Source organism: Rhizophagus irregularis, chromosome 21, assembly GCF_026210795.1.
Source record: "Rhizophagus irregularis chromosome 21, complete sequence".
NCBI classification, from domain to species: domain Eukaryota; kingdom Fungi; phylum Glomeromycota; class Glomeromycetes; order Glomerales; family Glomeraceae; genus Rhizophagus; species Rhizophagus irregularis.
In genome coordinates, this window is record NC_089449.1 from 1359157 (window position 1) to 1375062 (window position 15906).

The 15906-nt window shown below is 27.9% G+C and overlaps 1 protein-coding gene across 1 annotated transcript; it reads left to right on the plus strand.

Moving 5' to 3' along the window:
* Positions 1-5616: 5616 nt before the first annotated feature.
* OCT59_013754 (uncharacterized protein) lies at positions 5617-5853 on the plus strand (the record flags this gene model as incomplete). Its single annotated transcript, XM_066141723.1, has 1 exon — positions 5617-5853. The coding sequence occupies one exon, from the start codon at positions 5617-5619 to the stop codon at positions 5851-5853; it is 237 nt and encodes a 78-aa protein (XP_066001831.1).
* Positions 5854-15906: the final 10053 nt, after the last annotated feature.

Genomic DNA, 15906 nt, shown 5'->3' on the forward strand with positions numbered 1-15906 from the left:
CAAATTAGATATCATAAATATTAATATGATTCTTTCTAATTTTAAATAGTCTGTATGTATTACCATTATAATTAATATTGCATTTAATATTATATATTTTAATAAAAATATTGACCGAGAATTTTCATTTTATTTAAATGATAAATAAAATAAACAGGGTGTAAGTATTTTATTACTATTACTATTATGACGATATTGTTTTTTAACAGTTAATTAATTTGTTGTATTTATGTATTTAAATAAATAGGCGGTAAGGGTTATCTTTTATAATTATTATTGTTATACTTTATTTCCGAAAAATATTTTTTAAAACTGATGATTTTCATTTTATTATTATTTAATAATAATAAATAGATGGTAAGTATCATTATTATTACAGTATTTTTTGTACTCAATATCCATTGTTTGAAAAATATTAACCCGTTAAAATCTACATTTTATTTAAATGATAAATAAATAGGATGTAAGTAATTTTATTAATTACTATTGCTTAATGTTATTGTTTTGAAAAGTATTAACCGTTAATTTCAATTCGTTTTCATAGGTCGTAAGTATTATTATTATTATTAACGCATTGTTTTCGAAAAATATTAACCGCTAAATTTTTCATTTTAATCTAAATGTTGAATAGTTGGATGTAAGTATAATATTATTATTACCATTTAATATCATTGTTTCTAAAAAAGGATATTAACAGTTTATAATTTTATTTGATTTTAAATAATATAAATAGGCAGTAAGTATTTATCATTATAATTTCACTTAGTATTATTATTTTTAAGAAAATTATTAACTTTTAATAATTTTATTTATTTTAAAATAATACAAATAGAGGGTATGTATTATATTATTAATAATTTAATGATTTCTTAATATTATATTAATTTTGTTAATTTAATTTATTTTAAATAATATAGGCAGTAAGTATTGTTCATTGTCAATGTTATAATTGTTTTTTTACGCGACACAGAGAAATAATTTATCACATCGTTGATTTTTCATTTACTTGAAAATAACAAATAGACTGTAAGTATTAATCATTATTAATTACTCAATTCGAAAAAAAAAAATATTAATCGCTAAATTTATTTATTTATTTATTTATAAATAGGTGGTAAGTATTATTATTATTAACGTTCATATCATTTTTTTTTTTGAAAAATATTAACTGTTAATACTATTGATTCTATTTTATTTAAATAAGCAATCTGTAAGTATTATCATTATTATAATTGTTATTACACTCAATATCAAATATTAACCGTCTAATTTCATTTTATTTTAAATAATAGGCTGTAAGTATTATTTATCATTATAATTACATTCGATTTGAAAATATTAACTGTTAATTTTTATTTTATTTTAATTATAATAAACTAGGCTGTAAGTATTATTATTATTATTACACTCAAAATCGTTGTGTTTTAAAAATATTAACCGTTATTTTAAATACATAGAAACGAATCGTCCTTCCTACTCTGAGAATAGGAACGTCCAAAGGCTCCGATACATCTTGCTTTAATAATTTCTCCTTTCTTTCTTTTACTTGTACTCTTTTTTTTTTACAATTGATATTTATACAACGATCTTTCTAAATTATTCTTGAAGAATAATTCAAATTTATTCTTTTTTTAAAGTACACAAATTATGTTTAAACTTATTAATATATTAATACAATAATAACCTTTCAATTAATATAATAATAAAATTGTGACTCTTTAATAATAAGAAATTAAATTTATTAGTGTATAAGCTTTGCTCATAATAAATAAGATTCGCAATCTGCTTAAATTTTGTACTCTTGTGCGACGAAATAAATGATCACACGGTAGGTCTGTGCGACATATTAATTTCGCATATAACTATCCTCGAGTTGGAAATAGCCATAAAGACATTTCGCAAGTTCATAGCTTCGAATAATTTTTTCAATGTCTTCAAGTTTGTTTAGGTTCATTATAGCTTTGAATAAATTTCTGATACAATATCTTCAAAAGTATGTTTAGATTATCACCTTGCAGATAAAAGATCAAGAAGGCATTTTTTTCCCGAACAAATGTGAGAAAAAATGTGAAAAGAGATCTACATTCAACACAGAATATCCCTATAAGTTAATAGTGACAATAAAACCATATGTTGTAAAAGGCTGGAGGACTTGCAATTTCGAGATCGCCAGGCGTTAGAACAACTTTGTGTCTTCCAGGGTAGATCTCCATGTGAAAAGGTATGAAGATTCTGTTTACATATGCTTTTATAGAGCTCTTGGCATCATACGACAATGTTAATCACGCCTCATATCTCCTTAACTTTTTCCTTTCCAACAGTAAGATATAAAGCATGTAGTGATATGTTGAAGTTCAGCCAACTTTCCGCAAAAAACTTCCTAGAGAAATAACGCAAAAATAAGGTATGTATATGCTAGAAGTTACTCTTGCATGGGAGCGAAACTTTTTCATTAAGACCTTGTATTTGGGAAATCAAGATGTCTTCAATGATATTATAAGCCTTAACTTCCGTTACTGTAATGCGGGGAAATAAAACCGTAATTTTTCGTGATTGAGATTTCTAAGAATAAACATATCTTGAAGAAGAAGTAAGAAAGGAGATCAATCGTAATGACTTCCTCCGTCAAATTTATCCTGAGGAGAAGCCTATGCGAACAGAAGATAGGATTTTTTTCCTATTCGCCTGATGAGGATCGTATTCACATCCGAATTCTTCACTAATGAGTGGTTGGAATTTTTTTTTTATATTTTTTATCATGTAAAGCGAAATATTCGCAATTTTTTATGAAGCTGGGTTTTTTATTTCAAATAAAGTAGATAGACATGCAAATTTTTTAACCAGATTTCTATCCTTTTTTGGTAACGGGAATCAACTTTAAATTAGGCAGTGTAACATTCCAATGGTTACAATTTAGCCGATTTAATATACCAAATAATTGATTAGGATCTTATTATTTTGATAGCATTACATGTTGTACATCAGACAGTGATAATCATAAAATATTTATCGTTGTTTTTTTGGCAATACACAAAATGCGAATATTATTCGTACGATACATGTTTCAATTGAAAATTATTAAAAAGAATAAGGTCTTATTAGACGGTTTAATAGCATGCATGCTGTACACTGGACAGTCTTTATTGAAGATAATCGCTAGAATTGGAAAATACGAAATAAGATTAGTCATTGAATAATAGTCCAAAAAATAATTTATTTTCTCCGTTATAAAATACAAAACAAGATTGTTAATTCGCTGCATACTGCCCTATAAAAAATTTTATCGTTATTTCTGTAAAAACTCCATCCATTCACAGAAAATGCAAATAATTCGATAAATTCCGTGATATAAAGTTATTAATTCCGGAAATATGAGCCTTTTACGGAAAAAAGATGGTCATATAAAAACGACTATATAAGGAAAGTATCGTCCATTTTTTAGTAACGAAAAAGTTTAGTTTGAATATAATGCCAAATTATAATTCCTTATCAGTTATTAGAAATTTACTATTTGACAATCCTCTTAATTAGTCACACTTATTATGAAGGATTAACCTAATAGAAAAGAGACACAATATAATATGATACCTCACTAGGGAAAATACAATATTCTTAAGAACGGAAATCAACTGGCAATTTTTATATATATAAGGTCATTTTCCCAATATTTTTTTAACTGTGTTAATATTCGAAACATATATTACTCTGTAAAAAAGAAAAGTTATTATAACATACTCTCAAATTTTCTTTTTTACAATATTAAAATAATCATGAAATTTCTTTTGCTTACTGTTGTAATTTGCCTTATCTACGCTCTTGTTAGTGTGGCTGCTTCGCCATTAATTAATGAAGGTAATTATATCTTTAGAATTTTTTTTATTATTTCGTTTTCAATAATACCAAAACATTTAATAATTATTCTTTTCATTAATAGCTCGAAGGACAAGTTGCGCTATAGTTGGTACAGACTGTTCCACCTTACCATGCTGCGAGGACCTTACTTGTGCCAGAACTCCGAAATTATTATGTATTTATGGGTAAATTGCTTTAAAAAGCATTTATTTTAAATGCTTGTTAATTAAGTTTCAACAGACCTCTTGTTTGATAAGTACTGTTATAGAAATACTTAGCCAATGTTACGCTTCAAATTAACACAATATAGGCCTTATTTATTGTGTTCTATTTTTTTATTCTATTATTATTATTTTTTTTATTTTATATTTTTTTTTTAGAAAGTCTTGAAAATGAAATAATAAATGTGATAAATATAAATTTGTATTTTACATACAATATACTGTATAATTAATATGCGCAACATCTATTGTATTGCTTTATAGTTTATACTTTAAAATGTACATGTTTTTAATGGTGTTGGCATTGTTTTACACAAAAAATGTTGTACCAATATGTTTTAAATGGTGTTAATTGTAAAGTTAATTGCTCGACACTTTTTGGTGTTGGCCAACACGGTATCCGATCAAAATCTCGAAAATCACTTGCACGACTAACACAAGATCGACAACAAAATCTCGATAATCCAAAATCTCGGATTATCGAGATTTTGTTGTCGGTTTTGTGTCAATCGCTCAAATGATTTTCGAGATTTCGTACCAAAACCGGCTAACACATGGCATGACACATTGACACATTTGATGCCTATCCAAAACATCCTGATATATAAAATTAATTTTTAGTGCATGCATAGCCCTGGTGCAAAGCATCAGGCAGCTGGACGAAAAAAATGTTACGCATCACTTTAAACTGTACGTTCTATCTCGTATTTTTTGTTACTTTCAGATTAATGAATAAATAGGTATAATGCGTCCAACTAATAAGATAGAGTGATGCTGAGAAGAATTCTACTAGTTTTTTTCTTGTTAAAAGTGTAATACAACAGACGAACATTCTTCCAAAAAAGTATCATTACCAAGGGTATATACGTAACCACTAATATACGATAACCATACCTGAAGAGTCCATGTGTATACTTTTCAACTAACGAATAATTCTGTTACAAACCCCATCTAATGGTCTCTAGTCACGATTGCAAAATAATCATACATGACTTGCAACTATCACTAACCACAAACATCATTCAGATCCCCCTTCATGATTTGCCCGATTTCAGGAGATGCACGTGTTAATGATCATCCATATGTGAGTTATTATAATAGCCCTTTTTCGAATAGATTATACTGCTTAGCAAAAACGCCGAATTCGGCTATATTACTGCACGTGAAAATGGGGATTTATCAAAGTGTAAATGTCTGCTTTATTCCTTAATTTTTAAAAAATTACATCAAAGGAGCGTTTAACAATTAACAACCGTTATATGTTGTTTTTATTCCTATTCGTACTCCATACAACTTTAAATGCTCGGCAAAAAATTTTCCGGACAACTGTGGATTATGACGTAAATAATGATTAATACTTCAGTGGATAATTTTTTTGTATTGTCTAGTTTTTTTACAGCGAAAAAATTGGCTTCACGTAAGCTGTTATATTTTAGACGATATAATTATTCTGCTGAAGACGGTTTTGAAATTAAAGTTGATGAAAATGAAACTATTTGTAATCTCGTGGAAACCATCAAACAAAGTAAAACTGGTCTTAAGAATGCAAAATTTTCTAAAAGTGGATCTTTCTTCTGACACGCTGAGTGATAAACTAGCTTTTCTCGAAGCTAATCCTTCCACTAATATTAAGAGGACATTAGATGGTGAAGAGTTAACTGCAACTGAAACTGCTATTTTTGAGTACTTTGATAATACAGAATTACAGGTTATTATATTGTCATCATACCACCTACTCCCCACTTTACCTTCAAAAAGTGTACAAGTGAAAAAAAACTAGTGGCTTGATTAAATAGAATTTTCTTTTGAGGGCTGAAACATGCACAAGGAATTTTCAGATAATGTGAATGATGCAGAGAAACAAAATTTATAAACAAATTCAGATCACAAAATCACAACCAAATCATAAAAGATCGTAAAGAATATTTCTTGGATTCGTATCAAATTGGCTATAGCACCATATAGTATAATAAAAAGCAAGGATTGGGAGAACTTGTGGATTAAAGATTTTTAAAATTAAATACTCCATATTCATAATTTAAAATAACAATTTTCATGCAAAAACAATATGTATAAGGCATATAGCAAAGTCATATAGTACAAAATATCAAACTATAAATCTAGATCGAATTGCATGAATCATCAGATAAGACTTGAATCCACCAAGCATAGCGAACATGCTTTATATCACTTTGACGATCATTTGCCAATCACAAGTTTCATTTTATTAAAAAATGATTAAATTATGAAAAGTGCATGGCAAAGTAAATGCCTAAGTAAGAAAAAAATAAAATATGCCACCTTTATTGTTGTATAACTTTAAATTAAATAATTTATAATATAATTTTTAATTTTTATATGCTAAATTATTAATGTGATAATTTGAAGTTTCGGGATAAAAATTGAAGGCCGAAGCTGAATACGTAAAGCCGAAACTTGAAATTTTGCATGAACATTCCTTTTATTATATATAATCTGTAAAAAAAATAATGCAAGGTTTTGACCCATAATGCAGGTTTATTGCTTATAGAGAAATTAGCCAATTATTTGTTATTAATATATTTCTAATAAAAAAGATTATTTACATCATTAAAAGATAATGAAAAACCTTTAGTTGAAGATGAAGATGATAATAGTTTAAGTGAAGATAATAATGATGAGAATATTGAGAATAATTTAGAAATAATAGAAAGTAATATAGATAATCTGTTTGAAATATTATGCTAAACATGGTTAAATTATAATATAATTATTAGTATTTGTATTAATTTTTATGTTTTATATAAATTTTTAATTAAAATTATAATTTTGTGAAGTTATTTGTAAATTTTAAATATTTATTATATTTATTATTATTGTGTAAAATTGATCTGTCATGGCATTTGTATTATGTGATAAGATCAAATAAATGATCGGCAAATGATCAGCAAATTTGTGATAAATAGAGATGTTCGCTATGCTAATCTACCATGCAGTCATCACAACAAACGGAAGGTGAAAATTCTATTGAAGATGACACAAAAAGTGTGTAATTTTCTTTTTTTTTTTATTTATTTGTGGCTTCAATCTTATAAATTTGAACTACAATTTTATTTGAATATAGGTTACACCTCCCAAGAAAATGGAGGAAAAATGTGATTCCAATGATACTTCCTATAATAGAAATCTTAGCAATCCTATTGTTAGTATTAAAAGTGGTGATGATACAAATCACATAGATGAGGACCCCGGATATCTCCAAAACAGGTCATAAGTCACACTTTCGGCAGATTGGCCCATTTTTCAGGGGCTCAAAAAATCGTTTTTTGTAAATATCTCGGCATCCAGTGGTCCAATTTTGATGAACATTTTTTTAAATTGTAGAGCTAAATGAGGGCTACAAATTAAAAAAAAGTTCATTAAAATTGAATTACTGGATGCTGAGATATTTACAAAAAACGATTTTTTGAGTTTCAACAAAAAGGAGTGTTTTTGGCCAAAAGTCCATTATGACCTTTATATTAGATATCCGGGGTCCTCATAGATGCCTCAGATTTTTTTTCGGTAATGTGACACTTTCTCATGGAATCTCAGCCAAAACACGTAATGAAGCTGAATACTTATATAATAAATTAGTTTTTAAAAAAAATGCTATTGATGGCATATTTGAATCACAGCCAGTATACACAATAGGATACATCTTTCATGAAAACAATGCCTTTCCATTTATTGCTTGTTGAAGGGTAAAACCTTTGAGCTAATTGACTTTGAAGAAACTTGAGAAATTGTTCAACTATGAATTTAAAGTTGTATTCTATCAAGTAACAGAATTATCAAGTAATAGTGGAGATTCAGAAGGATTTAGAAAGATGATCATGATAGAGGTAGAGGTGGTGGCAGTGGTAGAAGATAAGGTTGGTTGCCATAAGTAACGATTATTGAATTACAACCTTTAGCAGTAATATTATAAACATAAGCTGTAAATTGGCTGTAAATACTACACCATGGTTAGCTAAAAAATAGTAATTCTGATTTACAACTGTTATATTTACTTGACTTTGAACTTACAACTATTTATGGAAACCAACACTAGTAGAGGAGATAGCAATAATTCTGGTAGAGGTGATGACGGCGGCAAGGCAATAACTGGCAATGCAGGTAATTTGCAAGGATGATGCGACAGAAGACTAATGTGGAATTAGCAGCAGTACCAAAAATCACAAAAATCAGATATCAAATGAAAAAATCCAAAAGTACTAAAGTTGTATCAGATGAATGGATATCATTAAAAACTCAGGAAGATTTAATTAAATGGCTATATAAAAAAAAATACCAATGATATCAAGGTATATTTTACTCCTGAGGTTCATAAATGTAGAGAATCCATTATTAGTATGGATTTCAAATTACTGTTATTCAAGTATTTAAATTGGAAATATATTTTATTCATTTGGAAAACCTAAGCTAATTATGTGCCCCTTGATATCACATAATCTCGAAATAACCTTTAGTCCTTTAGTGACCTTAAAGATTTCAACAAGAAGTTTGCAAAGCTAAGGATAGGACATTCACTGTGAAAACTGGTAATGATATTAATATATCCAAAGATTTTGCTAGTAAAAATTCAGGTATTTTTAATATAAAAATGTTCAATTGTTAAAGATAAGGATAATCAATAGACAGTAGACACAAATCTTTTTTTTAATTTTATTACAAGGTAAAAAAAAAAAAATAAAGTACATATGTTATATACTATTTATGATACATGTATCATATTATGAAATATTTTATTTTTTTGCATATATACTTGTATTTACAAAATGTAAAAAATCATAATATTATGTAATATGAGCTCAGTCTCAATACTTCAAGCTTTGATGACATGTTGATAGAAATTTTATACAAGATATAAATTATTTAAACCTTTGTTAGCACCACATAAAAAATAAATATAAATTAGAACTAGTCCATGGTACATGCAAAAACACAAAACACATCTTTATTTTAATACATTGATAAATTTTTTAATTTTAGCCCTCTTGCTAGCTGTGCACTAATTTCTTACATGTGTTGCTAAAATAATTTTTAAGCGTTCTCAGCCCTACTTCTGTCCAATAATTAATGGGCGTAGTTATAGCACAGGTTCATATGACTAAATGGCTAATACATAGAGTTTAATTTGGATGAATTAATAAATTGATTTTTTTATCAATTTAGCCATTACTTCCGGAGACAATGAACCCCAACATATCACCATCGAATTTCTTGAAGTGCTTATTTTTCATATATTATTTATAGTGCAACATTTTTTAAGATCCTGTATCAAAAGATTTAGCTTAATATTACATATCTAAATAACTTGTGTAACCAAGGATTGTTTAAGAAACTCTGTTATGCTGTTATCACTTTATTCTGTCTCGTCGAAAGAAATACAACCTCGAACTATTAGTGAGCTCAAAAAGATATATTAAAGCTGAGCTGCTAACGCTGACTCTAAGGGCATTAAGCTATGGAAGGTGACGATCCCTGATGATCGCGACGATCTCTTAGGCAATCTCTCACTCCAGGACCAAGTCAAACTTCTTGCAACAAAAAAGATTTCGAAATATTTTCCAGACTCACCAGCCGAAGAGCATATTCGTGTCTTAGTCGAGCCGTATCAACCGCCACTTCGAGTCGTGAACAGGAATTACTTGACCAAGTCGCCTCGTTGCAGGCATTACTTAACAAGCCACACATGGTACGTGTTATATTTTGACCGGGGCCCCCGGCTGAAATTTTTAAGTTATGAAAAACGGCAATGCCTCATCAAACTACTGTCTGAAAAAAAGATTTACTAACTAAGCTATTGAATTGTAGATTTCGACGTTGTTGTTAGCTTGAGAAGGACTAAGTCATTCAAGTGGACAGTGAATATCGAACACGCAACTCTCGAATGCCTAAAAAATTCCATGTACCAGACGCCAGCACTTGGAAAACAATGGAGCGGAACTCAACATGTTAAATTGACAGCGGAAAAATTCCCCTCGTAATGATCAAGACCTTTGTGAAGTACTCCGCATATTCGTATCAAAGAACAATCTCAAGTTTACTGTGTTCATAGAAACACCCTCAAAGGCTTTCTCAGATTGGACTCTCAGCTCAATCTACCAGCTTTACGGTCTGACGGTGAAACAGAGGATCCAACAATGGTGGTGGTCCCAGTTTTTTCGTGTGTTATCGCAGGAATCGTTTGAAAATCTAATGATAGAGTTAAAATCACACTCCATCAATTTACTATCAATCGAAGCCACGAAATCAATATACGTCTATTCATACCTGCTTCCTGGACCTGGAGCAAACAATTTCAAGGGAAAGTTTGGGATTCGCCCTCAAAAAAATATTTCTGGTCCAAATGGTCAAAGTCCTCTCGATCTCTCAGTTGATTTGCATCAAACAGCAAAAACAGTTTGGTCACGGAGGTTAAAAAAGATGATTTTGTAAAAGGTGTTGCACAATGCGCAGTCCAGCTTGAGTCTTCTTTATTGAATAGTAGCGCAAGGTTAATGAAGTGGAAGAGGGTCAGATGGTTGGTAAGGTTTTCGGGATAGTCACCGATGCTGAAAAAATTATTTTATCAGTTATGGAATGTTCGTTAGATAATCAGGATAGGTCAAGTATATAACGATGAGAATATGGAAAACATGGTTGGGAAAGTTCTCAGCCATATTGTTTGGTTGTTGGAGGAGGCGGAAGGTGGTAAAAAAGCATAGGTCATTGAGCAATCTTGCGGGAATAGTTAGGTTAATGGGATAGAAACGTGGTAACGTTGTAATGTAGCATGTTTCCCGAACTTTGTATTTATTTTTTGCGTGTATTAATAAAAAATTTTTCTTGGCAAAACTTCGTGAACTAAGTTCACAAAATGTAATCACGTGATTTTTTATTTTGAATGCAAGTATACAGTGCATAAAAATATTTTCGAAAATGGCATCCGAGATTGACTTACTTAGGCAAGAAAACACCAGAATTATGGCTGAGATGCCGAGTTTAAGGCCAAGTATGACGAGGCTAAGGATGAGATTACAAAGCTAAGGGCCGAGCTCAGGAATAGAATCGAGGAATTAGAAAAAGCTAGAATAGATACTGTTGCTGAGAATACTAGACGTGATGTTGAAATGCCAGGCGTGATGAGAATGCTGAACTTAAGGCTAGACTAAAGGGTGATGTAGTTTATCTCTTAAAATCTGGTACAGATAAGAGGGAAAAGCAGATCGATGAATATTCCCAGAAAAAGGCAAAAAATGGCTTGAAAAATATACAAAAGGATTACAATAAACTTTCTAAGTACTACTTATAATATTATTTATATATTTTTTGTGCAACAATACCAGCTAGCTTCAATTTCTATCTTCAATCTTCCAGCTTGGTCTCTTTAGAACCTCTCCGATCTCACAACCCAGACTTAAACATGCCTGACGACAATAATGGTTTTTTATTTAGACTGAAGGCTTTATTGGTATAATGGCTAAACTACGTGACCAAGTATCTCAGTACATAGGTATTAAACCTAGTGAAATCTGTTTTCCAATTACAGAGGAGGGTAGACAAATGTTTTGTGAAATAATAGCAGATCAGGAGAAAATGACAGATATTGTAATGGATCAGTTATCTTGAAAAAGTCATGGCATTAACCCTTTGCTTGTGAATTATTTCCAAGTCCTCCGCCTATCAGATATTCAAAAATAACTGTTATTATATGCAATCTTTTGGAATAATCAATTTTTGATTATTCTTATAAGATGAATCACACCTGGTCTGATTGTAAAAAAGCGAGCAAATGTTCATGAAAGAATAATTGTTTTTATCTGATTTTATATTATTTTATCTGATCATGAATGTGAAAACGTGTGGAAATGTTCATGGCAGATTATGATTGGATTCTTATTTTTTTTGCAAATTTAAATATATTGTTATATAAAAAAAGGTTTGAAAAAAAAAAATACCAGATTCAACAAGTTAATATCATGATTTTACCAAATTTATATTCATTAAGCATTTTGATTTTTCTGATCCATTATTAGTGATATTGTAAAAAGTAAAATAAGACTCAAATCATATAAAATGAAAAGTAAATACCTTTTTACATTAAAAGTTTTTTTCACATTGTAACAGGTTTTTTTTTGTGTGAATTTGTTGATTTTGAATAAGTCTCAGAGAAAAAGCCCTGTTTACAATCACTTTTAGGAGTTAGAACATAAAAAAAATTTTCAGGTCTTTTAATAATTTTATAAATCTTATTTTTATTATGTAAAAATTTTGGTAAAATGAAAAAATTGATCAATTCAAAAGTTATTTTATGAGTTTTTTCTTGATTCTTACAATGTTAAAGTTTCATAAATTCATATTATACAAAATTTTATCATATGAAGCTATGAGCATTATATAATAAAATAGAATTTAGAATTTATTAATAAGATTAAACAGATAAGGCGTTTTATACATATATTTAAATATATAAGATAAATTCAAATTAGCATATCAGATGACTATTGTGCAGTATAATCTGATAAATTATAAATTTGGCTCGAGTTAATATATATTCTTATGGTGGCCGTCACCAGATAGAACAACATGTACTGAACATTTCTATCAGGTTATTTTATAGAATTTAATAAGAATTTTAATTAATATTATGGGTTAAAGTTAGATAATTTTAATAAGTAGCTATAATAAAAACATAAAATTTCGGACTAGTTTTTATGTAATTTTTATGGATTTTACAAAAATTCTATGGAAATCCATAAGAATTCCATGTAATATAGCAAAAAAAAATTTTGTCGTTCATGCGGTAAAGCTCCGAACAGTTCGGTTCAGTTCCATTTTTTGGTTCTTTTCTGATTGGTTAGAATCCAATTTGCGCAATAACTCGCCATACAGTGATCGTAGAAACCTGATCTATAGCTCGTTGGAATCGTCTCATCGAGACGGTTCGAATGGTACCAAAATCATCCTTCTAGCATTGATAGATGGTGAGTTATTTTTTGAAAAATTGGCAAAATTAACTCACCATCTATCGATGCTAGAAGGATGATTTTGGTACCATTCAAACTGTCTTGACGAGATGATTCCAACGAACTATAGATCGGGTTTATATGATCACTGGATGGCGAGTTATTGCGCAAATCGGATTCTAACCAATCAGAAAAGAACCGAAAAATGGAACCGAACTGAACCGTTTGGAGCTTTATCATGCGGCAATTATTATATTTTAGCAAAATACTTTAAAAATAAGTTACACAATATAAATAAATAAAATTTTAAATTTCAGACTATTATTAATATTGTTGTTTATAGGTGACGACAATCGTATGCTTACGTATAATTATCGATTATTTACGCTGATAAACGGATGAACTGGATAATTGAGTTAATTCCTAACCTATAGTGCCCAATAAGGACCAGAAAAACTTATAATAAAGATTACCAGACAATAGTAAAATGATGGTTTTGCCCAAATTAATGAAAAATTTTCTTAAGTAATTAAACTAAAAATCTAACAAATCTTATACAGAAATGTCTGAAAAATAAAATGAATCATAAATTATTCTTTTAATATCAATATTAACTGAGATCATTAAATTTTCCAAAAAAAAAATTTATAATAACGTGAACAACTTTTTAAAAAATTTATTAATTATGCGAACCACCTTTTTGCGTTATACAGAATATATAAAATCTAAATTAAGTGTATAAATCATACATTTAACTCTAAACTTAAGGGGAGCGTGTAGTCACGTGATTTATAATAAGACTATCAATGGCGCAAAAATTTAAAATATAAAGCCCAAGAACAAAAGTACTTTAGTTTGAATAATTATGTATTATTTTATTATTATTTTTGTAAAGACATGTGAAAACATATCTATAGAATACAAATATATTAAATTAATTAATGATAAAATGCTTTTTGTTAAAAAAATAATATTATGTTTTCCAGTAGAGAGATTCTAAACTTTCACTAAGCGATTCGCAACTTTTTTGGAACTTCTTTTGATATTTTCTCCAAAATATAATATTTAAGTCTAAATAAAAACTATACCTGGTGAACTTTCAGGTTCCAAAAGATAAGAAAATAATATATTTTTTTTAATATTTAGTAATTTACAAATGTTTTATTAGACATGGACGTTCTGAATAGCACAAAAAAAATTTTGTGCCATGATAGTAAATTAAAAGTCACGTGATTACACTTTATCCTTAAATAGATAAGTTTAATCCACACATTTTGGCTTCATTAAAAATTGTATATATAAAAAATTTAATAAATTTTACTAGTGTACTGGGTACTATAGTGACCTCTATTATAGGTTTTTCTGATCCTGCCCAATATCTATCAGCTTAGGTCAATTTATAATTTATCAGAATATATTATAGGGTAGACATCTAATATATTTATTAGAATTTAGTTTAATATTGCAAATATATATATAACCTATCCTATCTATTTATCCGTCAGTTTAACAGATTGGAACTCTAGATTAAACAAACCATATATTATAAAACTTGTAAATAATTCTTTAATAAAAACTAAAAGAAAATAAGAGTAAAAAAAATGAATACAGTAAAAAGATGTGATACTACAATTAATAATAATTAATAATACAATTTATTAACATTATAAACTTTCAGAACTATATAAAAAATTATTTAAAATGAACTAATTAAATAATAATTAACTAATAAAATTTTAAATTAGAATGAAACTGTTATAGCTTATTCAAAAATAGTTTAAATCTTTTTTTTTTTTTAATGATTTATAATATATGCTTTATTAATATTAAGTTTATATATCATACAAACAGATTATCATGAAAGCTACAGTATATTTATCTAGTAGGATGCAATTATCAAAATACAAATACAAAAACAGTTTAAATCTAATTTCATTATAATTAAATTTTTATTATTTAATTATTTTTTGAAATGAATTTTTCATTTTGAATAATTTTTTACTTATTTTTGAATATTTAAATAATTAATATATTTTATTTTATTGATCATTATCAATTATAACATTACATCTTTTTGCTATATTTTCTATGATAAGACTGAATTCTAATTATTAGCAACAATTTGCCATTTTATCTTTTACTTCAATTCAGCTAGCAAAAATTATGTTAATTATAATAATTAATAAATATGCTAATAAAATCAGAAGGTGCTATATTATCTATGAAATTCTTGATACAATATTTAGATTGAGTGAAATGAGTTAATTTACAGTTTTTCCCACTTACTTATAAGATAGATCATCATGAAACAATTAAAAAGGTTAAAAATTATATATAAAATTCTTTGCAGATCTTATTATAAAAAAAAGTTTTATGTTATATTGTTATAATTTTTTTTCTTTTTAGTTAATTAACCAATAGAATTTAAAAAAAAAGTAAGATAGTAAAAATCATTAGTAAAGAGCTAATTTTCTACAGTGACCTTTATTATAAATAAGTGAAATTCTACCGTAATGGCCTTGAATGAGTCTTAGTTCAATTCTGAAGTGTGGATGGTTGGTACAGAAAAGTATTTAAATAATTGCTATTATGTCTAACAAAAGTTCTTTACTAACTAAAACATAAGCCAAAATGGTATATAAATTCAAGCTAATTTTGTCTTAGTGTGGATAAGAGAATTATAACTAACTGAGTAGTATGCTGATAATAGATAGAAACTATTCTATAATTAAACTATTACAACAGTTATAGTAATGTAAGCTTAATTGTAGTATACCAATTGGTTGATAATGTAAACTTATAGTACTTTAAACTACTAAGATATATATGGTTAAATGTAACTGATTTCCAAGTTGAAATAA